General features: G+C 44.1%; 1 protein-coding gene and 1 long non-coding RNA gene across 3 annotated transcripts in view; one reads left to right on the top strand and one right to left on the bottom strand.

Moving 5' to 3' along the window:
• LOC117364685 (cytochrome P450 2C23-like) overlaps nt 1–8,354 on the top strand; it is a 49,010-nt gene extending 40,656 nt beyond the window's left edge. The window contains exon 9 of the mRNA XM_033954158.1: nt 8,173–8,354. Coding sequence (XP_033810049.1) covers nt 8,173–8,354 — 182 coding nt within the window. The remainder of the gene's footprint in view (nt 1–8,172) is intronic.
• Nucleotides 1–13,217, bottom strand: part of LOC117364687 — a 238,090-nt gene that overhangs the window by 56,120 nt on the left and 168,753 nt on the right. The gene's annotated exons all lie outside the window — the stretch shown is intronic.

Genomic DNA, 13,217 nt, shown 5'->3' with positions numbered 1-13,217 from the left:
GCATCAATAACCATACTTTATCCATTGAGAGAGCTATAGTTAAAATCAATGTGGAAAATGTTACTACAGTATATCCTTGTCTGACGTTTCCAAAATTTCTGATATATTCAATGGTGCTTGATCAGATACTTTTAACTGTTGCTGAGGCCCATTCGGTAGCACACTTGAGAAAATGGCGGCAAAGTATCCTCCGGGATTTGCAGAATTTCTACCAAGTATTTCCTAAGCATCTCCCTAGGAGTTACCATTGTAATTCTAGGAAAATTAATAAGTCTCAGATTGTTATTTCATGAGTTATTCTCAAGCATTTCTACTTTCCTTCTAAGGTTCACTTTGTCTTTCATTTAAAAATGTTAAAAAGAACAGGCCCAAGAACAGAACCTTGAGGCACACAACTGGTAATATCTCTTTCCTCAGAGCGATCTCCATTGATCACTACCTTATGTCGCCTTCCACTCAACCAGTTCCTGACCCAACCCGTTACTTTAGGACCCATCCCAAGGGTATTCAGTTTATTTATTAGATGTATGTGTGGAACACTGTCAAAGGCTTTGCTAAAATCTAAATACACCACATCTAGCGCACATCCTCTATCAAATTCTCTGGTCACTCAGTCAAAGAAATTGATCAGATTTGTCTGACAAGACCCACCTCTAGTGAATCCATGTTGCCTCCAATCCTGTAATCCACAGGATTCCAGAAACTTGATCATTCTCTGTTTTAAAAAAGTATTCCATTAATTTGCTTACCACAAAAGTCAGACTTACCGACCTGTAATTCCCTGATTCTTCCTTACTTCCACTTTTGTTGAGAGGGACCACATCCGCCCTTCTACAGTCCTCTGTTACCACTCCCGACACTAGAGACTCATTGAAAAGGTCAGTCAGCAGAGCTACCAGAATGTCCCTAGATTCCTTCAGCACCCTTGGATGTACACCGTTCGGCCCCATCACTTTTGTCTACCTTTATTTTAGCTAGCTCCTCATGAACACAACCCTCTGAAAATCGATGAGGGTCTATTACTCCTCCAACCCTATTCATGTTTATCTTCTGCGGTCCCGCTCCTGGCACTTCAGCCGTGAACACAAAACATAAATATTTGTTAAGCAATTCGGCCTTTTCTTTATCAGCTTCTACATATTCCTCCCCTTTACCTTTGAGTCTCACAATGCCACTTTTGTACTTCTTCCTATCATTAATATATCTAAATAATGTCTTAGAAACATAGAAACATAGAAATAGACGGCAGATAAGGGCCCACGGCCCATCTAGTCTGCCCACCTTAATGTCCCTCCCCTACCTTTGCCCTGTGAATAGATCCCATGTGCCGATCCCATTTGGCCTTAAAATCAGGCACGCTGCTGGCCTCAATCACCTGTAGTGGAAGACTATTCCAGCGATCAACCACTCTTTCAGTGAAAAAGAATTTCCTGGTGTCACCTCGTAGTTTCCCGCCCCTGATTTTCAACGGATGCCCTCTTGTTGTCGTGGGACCCTTGAAAAAGAAGATATCTTCCTCCGCCTCGATGCGGCCCGTAAGATACTTGAACGTCTCGATCATGTCCCCCCTCTCTCTGCGCTCCTCGAGCGAGTATAGCTGTAATTTGTCAAGCCGTTTTTCGTATGGTAGATCCTTGAGTCCCGAGACCATCCGGGTGGCCATTCTTTGCACCGACTCCAGTCTCAGCACATCCTTGCGATAATGCGGCCTCCAGAATTGCACACAGTATTCCAAGTGGGGCCTCACCATGGATCTATACAATGGCATAATGACTTCCGCCTTACGACTGACGAAACCCCTTCGTATGCAGCCCATGATTTGTCTTGCCTTGGACGAAGCCTGCTCCACTTGATTGGCAGACTTCATGTCCTCACTGACGATTACCCCCAAGTCTCGTTCTGCTACCGTTTTTGCTAGGATCTCGCCATTAAGGGTATAAGACTTGCATGGATTCTGGCTGCCCAGGTGCATAACTTTGCATTTTTTGGCATTGAAGTTGAGTTGCCATGTCCTAGACCATCGCTCCAGTAGGAGTAGGTCGTGCATCATGTTGTCGGGCACTGAATCTTCGTCTGTTGTGCATTTGCCCACTACATTACTCAGTTTGGCGTCATCGGCGAATAATGTTATTTTACCTCGAAGCCCTTCTGCCAAGTCTCTTATAAAGATGTTGAATAGGATTGGGCCCAAGACTGAGCCCTGTGGTACTCCACTAATCACCTCCGTCATTTCGGAGGGGGTGCCGTTCTCCCCGTTTTACTGTCAGCTATTTTTTTTCTTCCATTTGCATCTTTGTTTTCCTGATATTTTTGCCATGGCTCGAGCACCTTACAATGGACCTTCGGGAGTCTCCCAGATATTGGTAAGAATCTGAACAATGTCAGGATGATCTGGAAAGAGGCAGATTGTAGCCTTTGGTAACTCATGAGGGAACATTCAGCAGTGATAGGCTGTTCCATCTGCAGCTTCAATTCCTGCAGAGATTCAGAGTTCCAGATCCTGGAGATCCACCAAATTTGCCACATCAGCATCCACTGCAGCTCCTTCCGGTGAAAGCAGGGGTATAGAAAGAGTGTCTAGCTCAACGACGTGCACAGCCAGCTTAGAAACCAGGAGGTGTCAGAAGGCATGTGAAAAGACCCTGGTCCACCGGAGCAGGGATCCATGTGACCGGCCGGTGGAAGGGAAATAGGCAGAGACTTTTTAACTAAGTATGCCTAATAAAGTATATTCACAAATTCTGGGGGAAAACCATCCTGTATGGCGGGAGCTGACCTCTGCATCCCACAATTCATCTGTTTGGAAGATTTGTGAGATTTATCGCCAGAGACACGCTTATGTTTCGCTGAAACATCACCAACATACTCCCCAGGGCTCCACCGATGGTATTTTCACAGGAGTTGGGGAATAAATAAGGTGACCATATATCCCATTTTCAATGGGACAGTCCCATTATGGGACCGACTGCACCGTTGTCCCGACCCACTGCTTCGGGACGTCGAAATGTCCCGTTTTCAGGGACAGCGTCCTGAAGCTGTGCACGGGGACAACGGACCGGTGATCACTTCCCCTCCTGCACTGGATCCCGCCCCTCAAAAACTTTAGCTTTAGCCTGCCTCCCTCCTTCTCTCCCTACTGCGCTGAAATGGTAAGGGGGGGCCTGCCAGGTCCGATATCACCCTCCCTATTCTCATGGCCGGCATTAGGGGATGGCAGGGGGGCCCTGTGATCCGGGCAGCTCACTTTGCTGCCATCAGCCCTGCCTTCGGCTGCACCGGTAATGCTACACTGCACGGTAAAACCAAAGAGAGAAGCCGCGGGACTTTCCTACTTGCCTGCATCGCTCGAAGTTCTGCCACTTTTGATCCCGCCTCCCTCTGAAATGACTTCCTTTTTTTGAGGGGCGGGATCCAGAGCGGCAGAACTTCGAGTGATGCAGGCAAGTGGGAAAGTCCCACGGCTTCTCTCTTTGGTTTTACCGTGCAGTTTAGCATTACCGACGCAGCCGAAGGCAGGGCTGATGGCAGCTAAGAATTGCCTCCAGTCTCGCAGCAGCACTAGAACACTCACCTCTAAATTAAGCTAAGGGCTGATTCCCTGTAGGTAAAGAGGGGAAGTACTGGAATGGGATGTGGGTTGGCTGGCTCAGGAAAGGGAAGAAAGCTGCTACATCAGATATGGAAGAAATAAAGGAACACAGGAAGATGCTGGACATGAAGGTTGTAGGGTGAAGGAAAAAAAAACAGACATGACAAGTAGGAAGGTAGGTGGGAGATGCTGGACACAAAAGGAGAGAGAAGGAAAAGAGAGAGGAACGAGAGATGCCAAATCCATGGGAGGTAGGGAAAGGAAAGGAGATACCAGACCATGGAGGGGGAGGGAGAGATGCTAGGGCATGGGGGGAGAGAGAGGAAACAAATGCCAGACCAGAGGAAAAGGAGGGAGAAGGCATGCCAGGGCATGGGGGGGAGGGAAGGAGATAGAGACGTCAGACCATGGGGTGGAGTGGGAAGGAAGGAAGGAAAGGTGAAGAGAGATTCCAGAGCATAGGGAGACAGAAAAATGGAGAGCGGGAAGCTGAAATGAATCATGTACAAAGGAGACAGTTTATGGAAGAAGCATAGAAAGAGGGAAGATACCATATGGAAGAGAGAGAGGGCGGACACTGGATGGAAATGTGGAAGAGAGAAGGGACAGATGCTGAATGGAAGTGTAGGGGAAAGGAGGGACAGACGCTGAATGGAGTGTGGGGGAGAGGAGGTACATATGCTGAATGGAAGTGTGGGGGAGAGGGGAGCAGACTGAATGGATGTGGGGGAGGGGGGAGCAGATGCTGGAAGGAAGTGGGGAGGAGAAAGAAAAAAGGGCACATGCTGGATTGAGGGAATAGGATAGAGTTAGATACTAGAAGGGGTGAGGGAAAGAGGTGGCAAGCTATAGGTAGACACAATGAAAGAGGGAAATTAAGGACTGAATAGTAAGAAAGAATTTAGACAGAGGCAGAAAATAAATTGAGAAGGAAGAACAGGAGGAAGGGAGCGGAGAGAGAGATGCCTGAGCAGGGGGAAGGGGAGGAGACAGATACCAGATCTGGGAGGAGGAAAAGAGGAAGGAGACAGATACCAGATCTGAGAGGAGAAAAGGAAGAGCGAGATAAGCTAAAATTTGCTGGGAGGGAAGGAGGGAGGAAGGAAGGTAAGAAATAGGCAGAGAAAGGGGGGTTGGTGGTTGTAAGCAGATTAGAAAGACTAGAGAGAGAAAGGCCTGGACCACAGGGGAAAGATAGGAAGCAGATGCAGGACTATGGGAAGTTCAGACAGAGGGGGAGAGACCCTGGGGAAGAACAGGGAGATTTAAGATAATAACAGAGGAGGGAGAGAGAGAGGGAGACCTGGAACAAAGATACAAATGAAAACTGACACTGGATCTGGGGAGGGTAAGAGGGAAAAGAGAGAGAGACCTGGACCCAAAGGGGATGGGGGCTGGATTGTGAAAGAAATGTTGGATACGAAAAAAAGAAAGATTGGATGCACAGTCAGAAGGAAGTGCAACCAGAGACTCATGAAATCACCAGACAACAAATGTAGGAAAAATGATTCTATTTTAAATTTGGTGATCAAAATGTGTTTGTTTTGAGAATTTATATCTGCTCTCTATATTTTGCACTATATTTGTCTATTTTTCTATAGTTACTGAGGTGACATTGCATATTTTAAAGTCATCTGCCTTGACATCTTTGAAAACCCCCCAAATATAAATGATAATTAACATTTTCTCTTTGTACAGTGTGCTTTGTGGTTTTATTTTAATTTTATGTTTACCATTATGAATTAATAAGATATTGTGTGTACATGAAAAATGAATGGAAGAAATTTGGGGTGGGGCTAGGGTGGGGTTGGGGGGCAGGTCTGAATATTACTAGATGTCCCATTTTGATGAAAAAAATAAATGGTCACGTTAGGCATAAAGCACTTGAAGACCTTCCTTGGCGGTCAAAAGCAGCGCATCTGAAACAACTGTGCTGCATTTAAAAAATAGAGTATCTAGTCTGGAAAATAAAGTGGATAGACATGAGAACTGTAGAATCCCAGGCCTTAACTTGGGTTAAGGATAGTGGGAATATTAATTTCAAAGTAGAATTACTGGAGCACATGACCAGGAGATGTAATCTTTGGATTATAAACTTTCCAAAGTTACTACTTATATCAGCACATGATACATTTAAGAAATAGTTGTTTGAAATTTTGAAAGTTCCTGAGTTGTCCTATCCATCTCTCTCAAAAATTTATTATTTACTAAGTAGAGTTAAGGTTCAAAATCCAAAACAGCAGAATTTATCTGCTGACAAATTTCTTAGAGAGATCTGATAATGAGGCACCGGCAACTGCTATGCTGCTTGTACAATTTGCTATTGATTCGGACAGGGAATGGATGCTGAAGCTGTTTTTTTAAATATAAAGATGTTCCATTTATGTCAAAAATAGTGAGAATGTATCCAGACGTGTCACGATCTACCCAAAAAAGAAGAAAACAGTTTCTTATTTTAAGACCCCAGGCCTTGTGGTTGGGTGCGACGTTCATTCTAAGATACCCTTGTAAATGTGTGAACATAAGAATTGCCGCTGCTGGGTCAGACCAGTGGTCCATCGTGCCCAGCAGTCTGCTCTCGCGACAGCCCTTAGGTCAAAGACCAGTGCCCTAACTGAGACTAGCCTTACCTGCGTACGTTCTGGTTCAGCAGGAACTTGTCTAACTTGGTCTTGAATCCCTGGAGGGTGTTTTCCCCTATAACAGCCTCCGGAAGAGCATTCCAGTTTTCTACCACTCTCTGGGTGAAGAAGAACTTCCTTATGTTTGTACGGAATCTATCCCCTTTTAACTTTAGAGTGCCCTCTCATTCTCTCTACCTTGGAGAGGGTGAACAATCTGTCTTTATCTACTAAGTCTATTCCCTTCATTATCTTGAATGTTTCGATCATGTCCCTTCTCAGCCTTCTCTTTTCAAGGAAGAAGAGGCCCAGTTTCTCTAATCTTTCACTGTACGGCAACTCCTCCAGCTCCTTAACCATTTTAGTCGCTCTTCTCTGGACCCTATCGAGTAGTACTGTGTCTTCTTCATGTACGGCGAACAGTGCTGGATGCAGTATTCTAGGTGAGGGCATACCATGGCCCGGTACATCAACATGATAACCTTCTCCAATCTATCAAGGGAATAGATATGTTTTTTTTGAACCTCAACAGATGTCAAAGTTTATTTCTGCCAAAGAGCAAGGTGTAGTCACTTCATGAGATCTGCTGCTTCAACATCAGCTCAATGAAGTCAAGTTTTAGAGCCCACCCGGCCACATCTTTATTTTCCTTTGTATACATTATTAAGTAAAATATTTCAGTTAAATTCACAGCTTTAGCCTCTTATATTGAAGACTAACTAGACAATTCAGCATACTTAATTGCCTGGTGTATTTTTGAATTTCTTAATTCTTGAAAAGAGGTTTTCTGATTATTAGTTTTTTCTTATATACTTCTTGAAAGATGTTAAAACTGGTATTGTTTTATTTCTATGCTTTTGACTAATTTGTTTGTCAAAAAAGTTAAATAATAAAGAATTTTTTTAAAAAAGCAGCACACCTGGGCAAACCGCACCACCCTTGCAGGCCACTGTGCACGTGGAACACAGCTGTGCATCCGACAGCTATCCACCGCAGAGCCATTCAGTCTGCACTCTACCCAGTAGCGGATGAACCTGGGGTTTGCAAATTCCTAAGGGAACAGTCCCTGAATCCCGATCTGAAGTGCAGGCTGTCCAGGGGGCTTACTGCCTAGCAGGATGACTCCCCAGAAGCAAACTTTTTCCAAAGGTCTGCGATCTCCTGCAGTCAACGATGTCCCTACAGGGAACCTCCACAGCACAAATGCAAAACCCGCAAACAAAAAATACTAAATTCCATGACATTAAACACGAGCAGAAAAGATAAGCTTCTGAAGCCTAGCTTGTAGGAAGAAAGACTGAGGAGCCAGGATACTGGCAAAGTGATGAGGTATGAGTGGGAAGAGTTAAAGTCCCTGAAGTTTGAGGCTTCCTACAAAGTCCTGGCAGGTAGACGGAAATAACCCATTGGTCCCGGAATAAAGTGGGATTGTACAAGAATGATATGTTATGAGTGGCATAGTATGTAAATTCAAGGGAGTGTGCGCATGGGCAAAGCATGGGAGAGGAATGGGTGCTGCAGCAACTGACACAACTTATTGAATATAATAAGTTATACACGCCATTGTGGCATTTAGGTTGGCATAAAAATGTAAGGGTCATTCATGCCAGGTTATTAGTATTCTATAATGACATCCGACACCTAGATGCTATTATAGATTAGGCTCTCACCGTGCAATATTGGGGAGCTCATAAGGAGAAGCCCAGTTATAGGACTGTTCCAAAATATGTAAAATTTTGCACATGATGAAATGATGCGTTTAACTCACTAAATGGGGGAAATGTTCACATAGCCAAATCTACTATGTTATTCTCCAAATTAAATAGGTAGAGACTTTGAAGGTCCTCTCTGAGCACTGTAAAGCAGAATGTGAATCTTCATGATGGAAACAGTACAACAACATTCAGCATTTTTATCTCAAAGTCATCCACAATTCTTGCCATGTTCTTCTTTCATGTACAGGTAGACGGATCTGCCTGGGTGAGGGTCTGGCCCGCATGGAGATCTTCCTTTTTCTCACCACCATCCTGCAGAACTTTGACTTAAAGTCTGTTGTCGACCCAAAGGAAATTGACCTGAGCTCTGAAATGAGCGGCTTTACGCAAGTGCCACGACCCTTCAAGCTCTGCCTCCTTCCTCGCTAAGACTGTCTATGGGATCTTACAGAACTATTTGAAGGCTCAGCTATACTAATACATAGAGTTTCTGATACAAAGAGCACTGTTATACTGTACCACTCTGCTCCTGGATGCCACATAGCTACATAGTTAGTAAAGTTAAAAGCAGACAAAATGTTTAAACAGACCAACCTTCTTCAGAATGTACAACAACTCTTTTGACGTGTTAATCCTGAAGGGGTGAGGGAAAACAATTCTTTTTTGACCTTAACCATATGCTCGGAGCACAAAGGAAGCAGTGGGGAATGGCAGTACTGTAGTAATATTGTTGGCGGTGCTCGGCATCCCTGCTAGCAAAGGTACCGTTAACTTGCCTACATGAGGGGGAGGGAGGAATAGATTGCTCCCCCAGTCCACCCTGTGTGCCCCACGTCCTAAATTACTGGACTGGTTATGCTACTGATTAACACAATACAAATGTATTTCCAAACAATAAATTAACAGAGGACCAAAATCTTTTCTGTTATTGACAAAGTTATTTCTAATACCAAAATGCCACATTAGGGCTGTGACATAGATGCTATTTTGTAAATTAAATTATCCTATTACAATTCCTTTAAAATACAGAAGAGTGTATAAATACTGGTTGTAGCTCTCACAATAGGATTTCACATATTGTGGGACAAGATCCCACCTAGGCCTAGCTGCCAGGGGACTATCTGCCCTGTTCAAGGTTGTGGTACAAAGCCCTCAGTGTCTCCCCCCAAACACACTGAGATTTCTTCAGGTTTAAACAAATACACTTTTATTGGTGAACACACTTCAATGGTCAGAATGGTCAAAAGGTAGCACGAGCCGTATTAACAGTCACTTCTTTTAACAAGCAAAGTTCACAGATCTCATGCACTCTGGAACCCGATTCAGGGTGTCACTTCTACCCTTAGTTCAAGGTAAGAATCCTCAGTCTTTAACACACTGTCACTGTTCTTTAGCCCAGAAAAGGGTAAAACATCCAGGCTTCCAAAAAAGTCCCCAAACTCCTCTGTGCTCCACACACTTTCAAAATGCACACAGTCTGTCCTAAATAATTTCCCAAACCAAGAAAAAGTAAAACTTTTCTTCTAGTTGCTGTCAGCCTGCACACATGCACAGTTTGTCTACAGGTTTTAACCCCCCCCCCCAAAAAAAAAAAAAAAACACAAAAAAAAAAAACAACCCTCTCTTATTTTCCTTTCTTCCTCTTAACCTCAGTAGCACAAGTTCTGGCTCTTACTGGTGCACTGCTCAGGAAGAACTAGGGTTCCTGAACTAAGGTTGCCTGCCCAACCCAATTAAGAGGAGGCTTTTCAAAACCCGGACAAAGTGCCAGGTTTTGAAAAGCTGTCCAAACCCTCCATACATGTCCTCCTGCACATGTTTTTGACCACCCTCCTAAACTGATAGGCTTTGTTCCCCTTCCAAACTCAGCAAGAATTTGGTAAAAAACAAAACAAAACAGACTTCTCTGAACAGAATTTCAGCAGCAAACTTCCAAGCACAAAAACAAAAATGTTGTTCGTCAGCACAGCTCCTAGGATGGCTTGCCACACTCCCACTTAAGCTGCCTGAAAACTCAAACACAAGCAAGCACAAAGGAGTAAAAGAACTTCCATACCCCAATTACCGGGTTCCACAGGGGGACTACTCCTCTCAGAGCCCTGCTCTGTAGAAAGGACTGGCTTTCTTCCCAGCCTTAGTGTCACTTCCTCTTCCAGCTATGCCTTTCCCCTTTTCTGATGAGGAAGGCTCAAGGAAAGGCATTCTTGGCATATAGCCCCGCCTACCCCTAGCCAGGGACAGAGTAATCCTTAAAGAGCCCTGCACTCTTGCAAACAGACTGTGCTTTGGGATTTCTTAAAAGGTGTAGGCACATGGCTAAGGCTGCTTATAGGATTTTCCCTGGCTTTTGGAAATCCCCCAGCTCTTCCAACAGGGTTTCTATTGAGGCACACAGGTTCTTTCCCCCCCCCCCCCCCCATCTACAGTAGGGCTAGTGGGATCCTTGTCACAGTATTCTTAGAGGCCTCATTATCGACTTTCACGAGTCTGAATATCACATGAAGCGTGATATTCAGACTCGTGAAAGTCGATTCTATCAGCTGGCACCTATGAGGGGGTACTGAAAAGTTTTCAGCCCAACCAAAAAGAGAATGAAGTGGATATGATCCAATCAATGGCACTTTGTGTGTCTAAATGGAAAGAGCAGAGGGAATCAATAACACAGACAAATGTCACAGGAACAGGTGTAGCTGATCGAGGTGGAACAAAGGGAACAGCAAAAAATTCCTCTTGAGAGGGGAAACAATATTTATTCAGGGTCCCTGAATAAATATTGTTTCCCTTCTCAAGAAAGCATTGGCCAACTACACTTATTCCTAAAATGAGGTGCCATGTCATAGAATTGCCACCCTAATGTTCATCTTTAAAGCTATTAAAGGAGAAGATCGTGATTATCTGGAGTTTGCCTTGGTAGAGCTGTGCTTTTCCAGTCCCTAATCCACCAAGAAAGGCCAAAATCTGTGTATCCTCAGGAAGATATTTGCAGCTGATGTAAAACCAGAATACATCTTTCTCTGTTGCTGCACCTCCAGCCCCACCTAGTGGAACAATCTCCCACTTGAAATCTGTTCAGAAACTGAGGGCTCCTTTTACGAAAGTGCGCTAGTGGTTTTAGCACATGCACCTGATTAGCGCGCGCTAGCCGAAAAACTAATGCCTACTCAATTCCATGCATTAAGGCCCTAACACGCCTTCATAAAAGGAGCCCTGAGTTGTATGGTTATTTGGGGTGAAACAAGACCCTTATTTATATTGCTGCTGATGGTATTTCTTTTTTTGTTTGTACAGCAATTATCAACATTAATTGGCACTAATTAGAATTCATATGTGCAACTTTTTAGATGTATTCTATAAAGAGGTGTATGTAAAATCTAGGGTACAGAACTGAAAAGAGGATGTGACCATGGGGGAGGGGCACGGGCAAGCCATGGATAATTTTCATGCAGTGTTATAGAATAGGTGGGCCACAGGTTTTTGGAAGTGCAGCAAGCGCTCCCCAAATACCCCCAACAAATGGACATCACTATTACCCTAAGGACCCCTATACCACCAGGATTATTAAAGGTAAGCCTTGAGGGTAAGGAGGTTCTTCTTGGGCCTATGTCTTCTCCTCAAGGGGGCTGGGGGGGGGGAGGAAAATCTGAATAAAAGAAGCAGGGTCTGTCATTACTCTGGGAGTGGGGTTCAGGAGAGAGCAACAACCACACAACCCTTCAGTCTAGTACCTGGAAGTAGAGAAAGAGACGGGGACAAATTTTTTCCCGTTTCCGCGTGAACTCATTTTCCCGTCTCATCCCCACGAGTTCTTTTTCTGTCTCTGCCCCATTCCTGCAAGCTCTGTCCTCACCTGCCTCAAACACTTTAATATCATAAGTGTTCAAGGCTTGTGTGGTTAAGGCAGAGCTTACAGCAATGTAGCAGGGACAAAGACAGCGACAAAACTCATGAGGATGGGATGAGGAAATTGAGTTCCTGTGGGGACAGGGAAAAGTTTGACTCCGTGTCATTCTCTACCTGGAAGTTATTTAGTCAATGACCGATTTCAACTCTGGTGCTTGGAGAGCTATCCAGATAAAGATAGGACAGCTTTATATGTGGTCCATACTGCCTGGTTAGCTATTCAGATACCAGCACTGAATATGACTAGTGCCTGGATAAATGGTGGTATTGGTAAAAATCTGCTCTTGGAATGCCCCCTCTATTGCCCGGGTCCAGTCAAATGTGATCAATATTAACAGCTAGCCCCACACAGGTGATTTAACAGGGCCGGAGGCTCTCCTATCCAGTTAAATCACTTTGAATAATCAACCTCAAAGTACTGTATATGAAAAGTAACACTAAAACCCACCACTAAAATAGTTTAGTTCAATTGCTGCTATCCAAATAATGAGAGGTGCTGAATATATGCCTCAATCCATTTTAGCTAAGCAGATCCCCATTTTATATCAAAATTAGAGATCAGAATTGAGATGTCCAAGCTAAGTTCTGGTGTCATTTTAGAAAGAATCTGTCGATGTACAGACTTTTGTAGGACTTACAGTATCCACACCCTCATCACCTCATGCTTAGACTACTGCAACTTGCTACTCTCAGACCTTCCACTTAGCCATCTCGCTCCCCTCCAATCCATCCAGAATTCAGCTGCATGACACATATTCCTGGAGAGTCACTTTACTCACGCTATCCCTCTCCTAAAGTCACTTCATTAGCTTCCCATCCATTTCCAAATACAATTCAAACTCCACTTACTTGCCTACAAATTTATTCTGTAACCCCCACTGTGGTCCGTCCAGGACTCCACAGCGCTCCAAGTGGTTACACAAAAAAAATACACCAGCGTGTGACCCGGACTGGAGTCACCCTGCAGGACTGAACTGACATACTCAGGAACACAAAACATAAACCACACAAAAATAAGTTTTAACTAAAGGTATTTCACTTTTACTTCTCCAAACATAAAAGCCAGCAATCCTTACAACAAGGATGAAAATGGCTGAAGGAAAACTTCCAGCAAAGCAAAATACCAAAATGATGGCAAAATAAAACAGTTCCAAAATAAAGTCCAAAACTTTCACTTGTTATTGACTCAGTCCAAACTGCCTCTGAGGTTTAGCTCTCCTCAGAGCTTGCACTGCCTGCTCCCAAGCAGAATTATTCACAATACAAAAATAAAGTTCTTTGCACTTGTTCTCACACTTTACAGTCCTAAAAATAAAGCCTCCGGCAGCCTATATGCTACTGCCGGGAAAAGGGGAGTGTCCCAAGTTTTGCACAGAAAAAGCACTAGTATTG

The sequence above is a fragment of the Geotrypetes seraphini genome, chromosome 8, assembly GCF_902459505.1.
Source record: "Geotrypetes seraphini chromosome 8, aGeoSer1.1, whole genome shotgun sequence".
NCBI lineage: Eukaryota > Metazoa > Chordata > Amphibia > Gymnophiona > Dermophiidae > Geotrypetes > Geotrypetes seraphini.
Note: the sequence above shows the minus strand (reverse complement) of the source record. Positions and strands in the feature narration are given on the sequence as shown.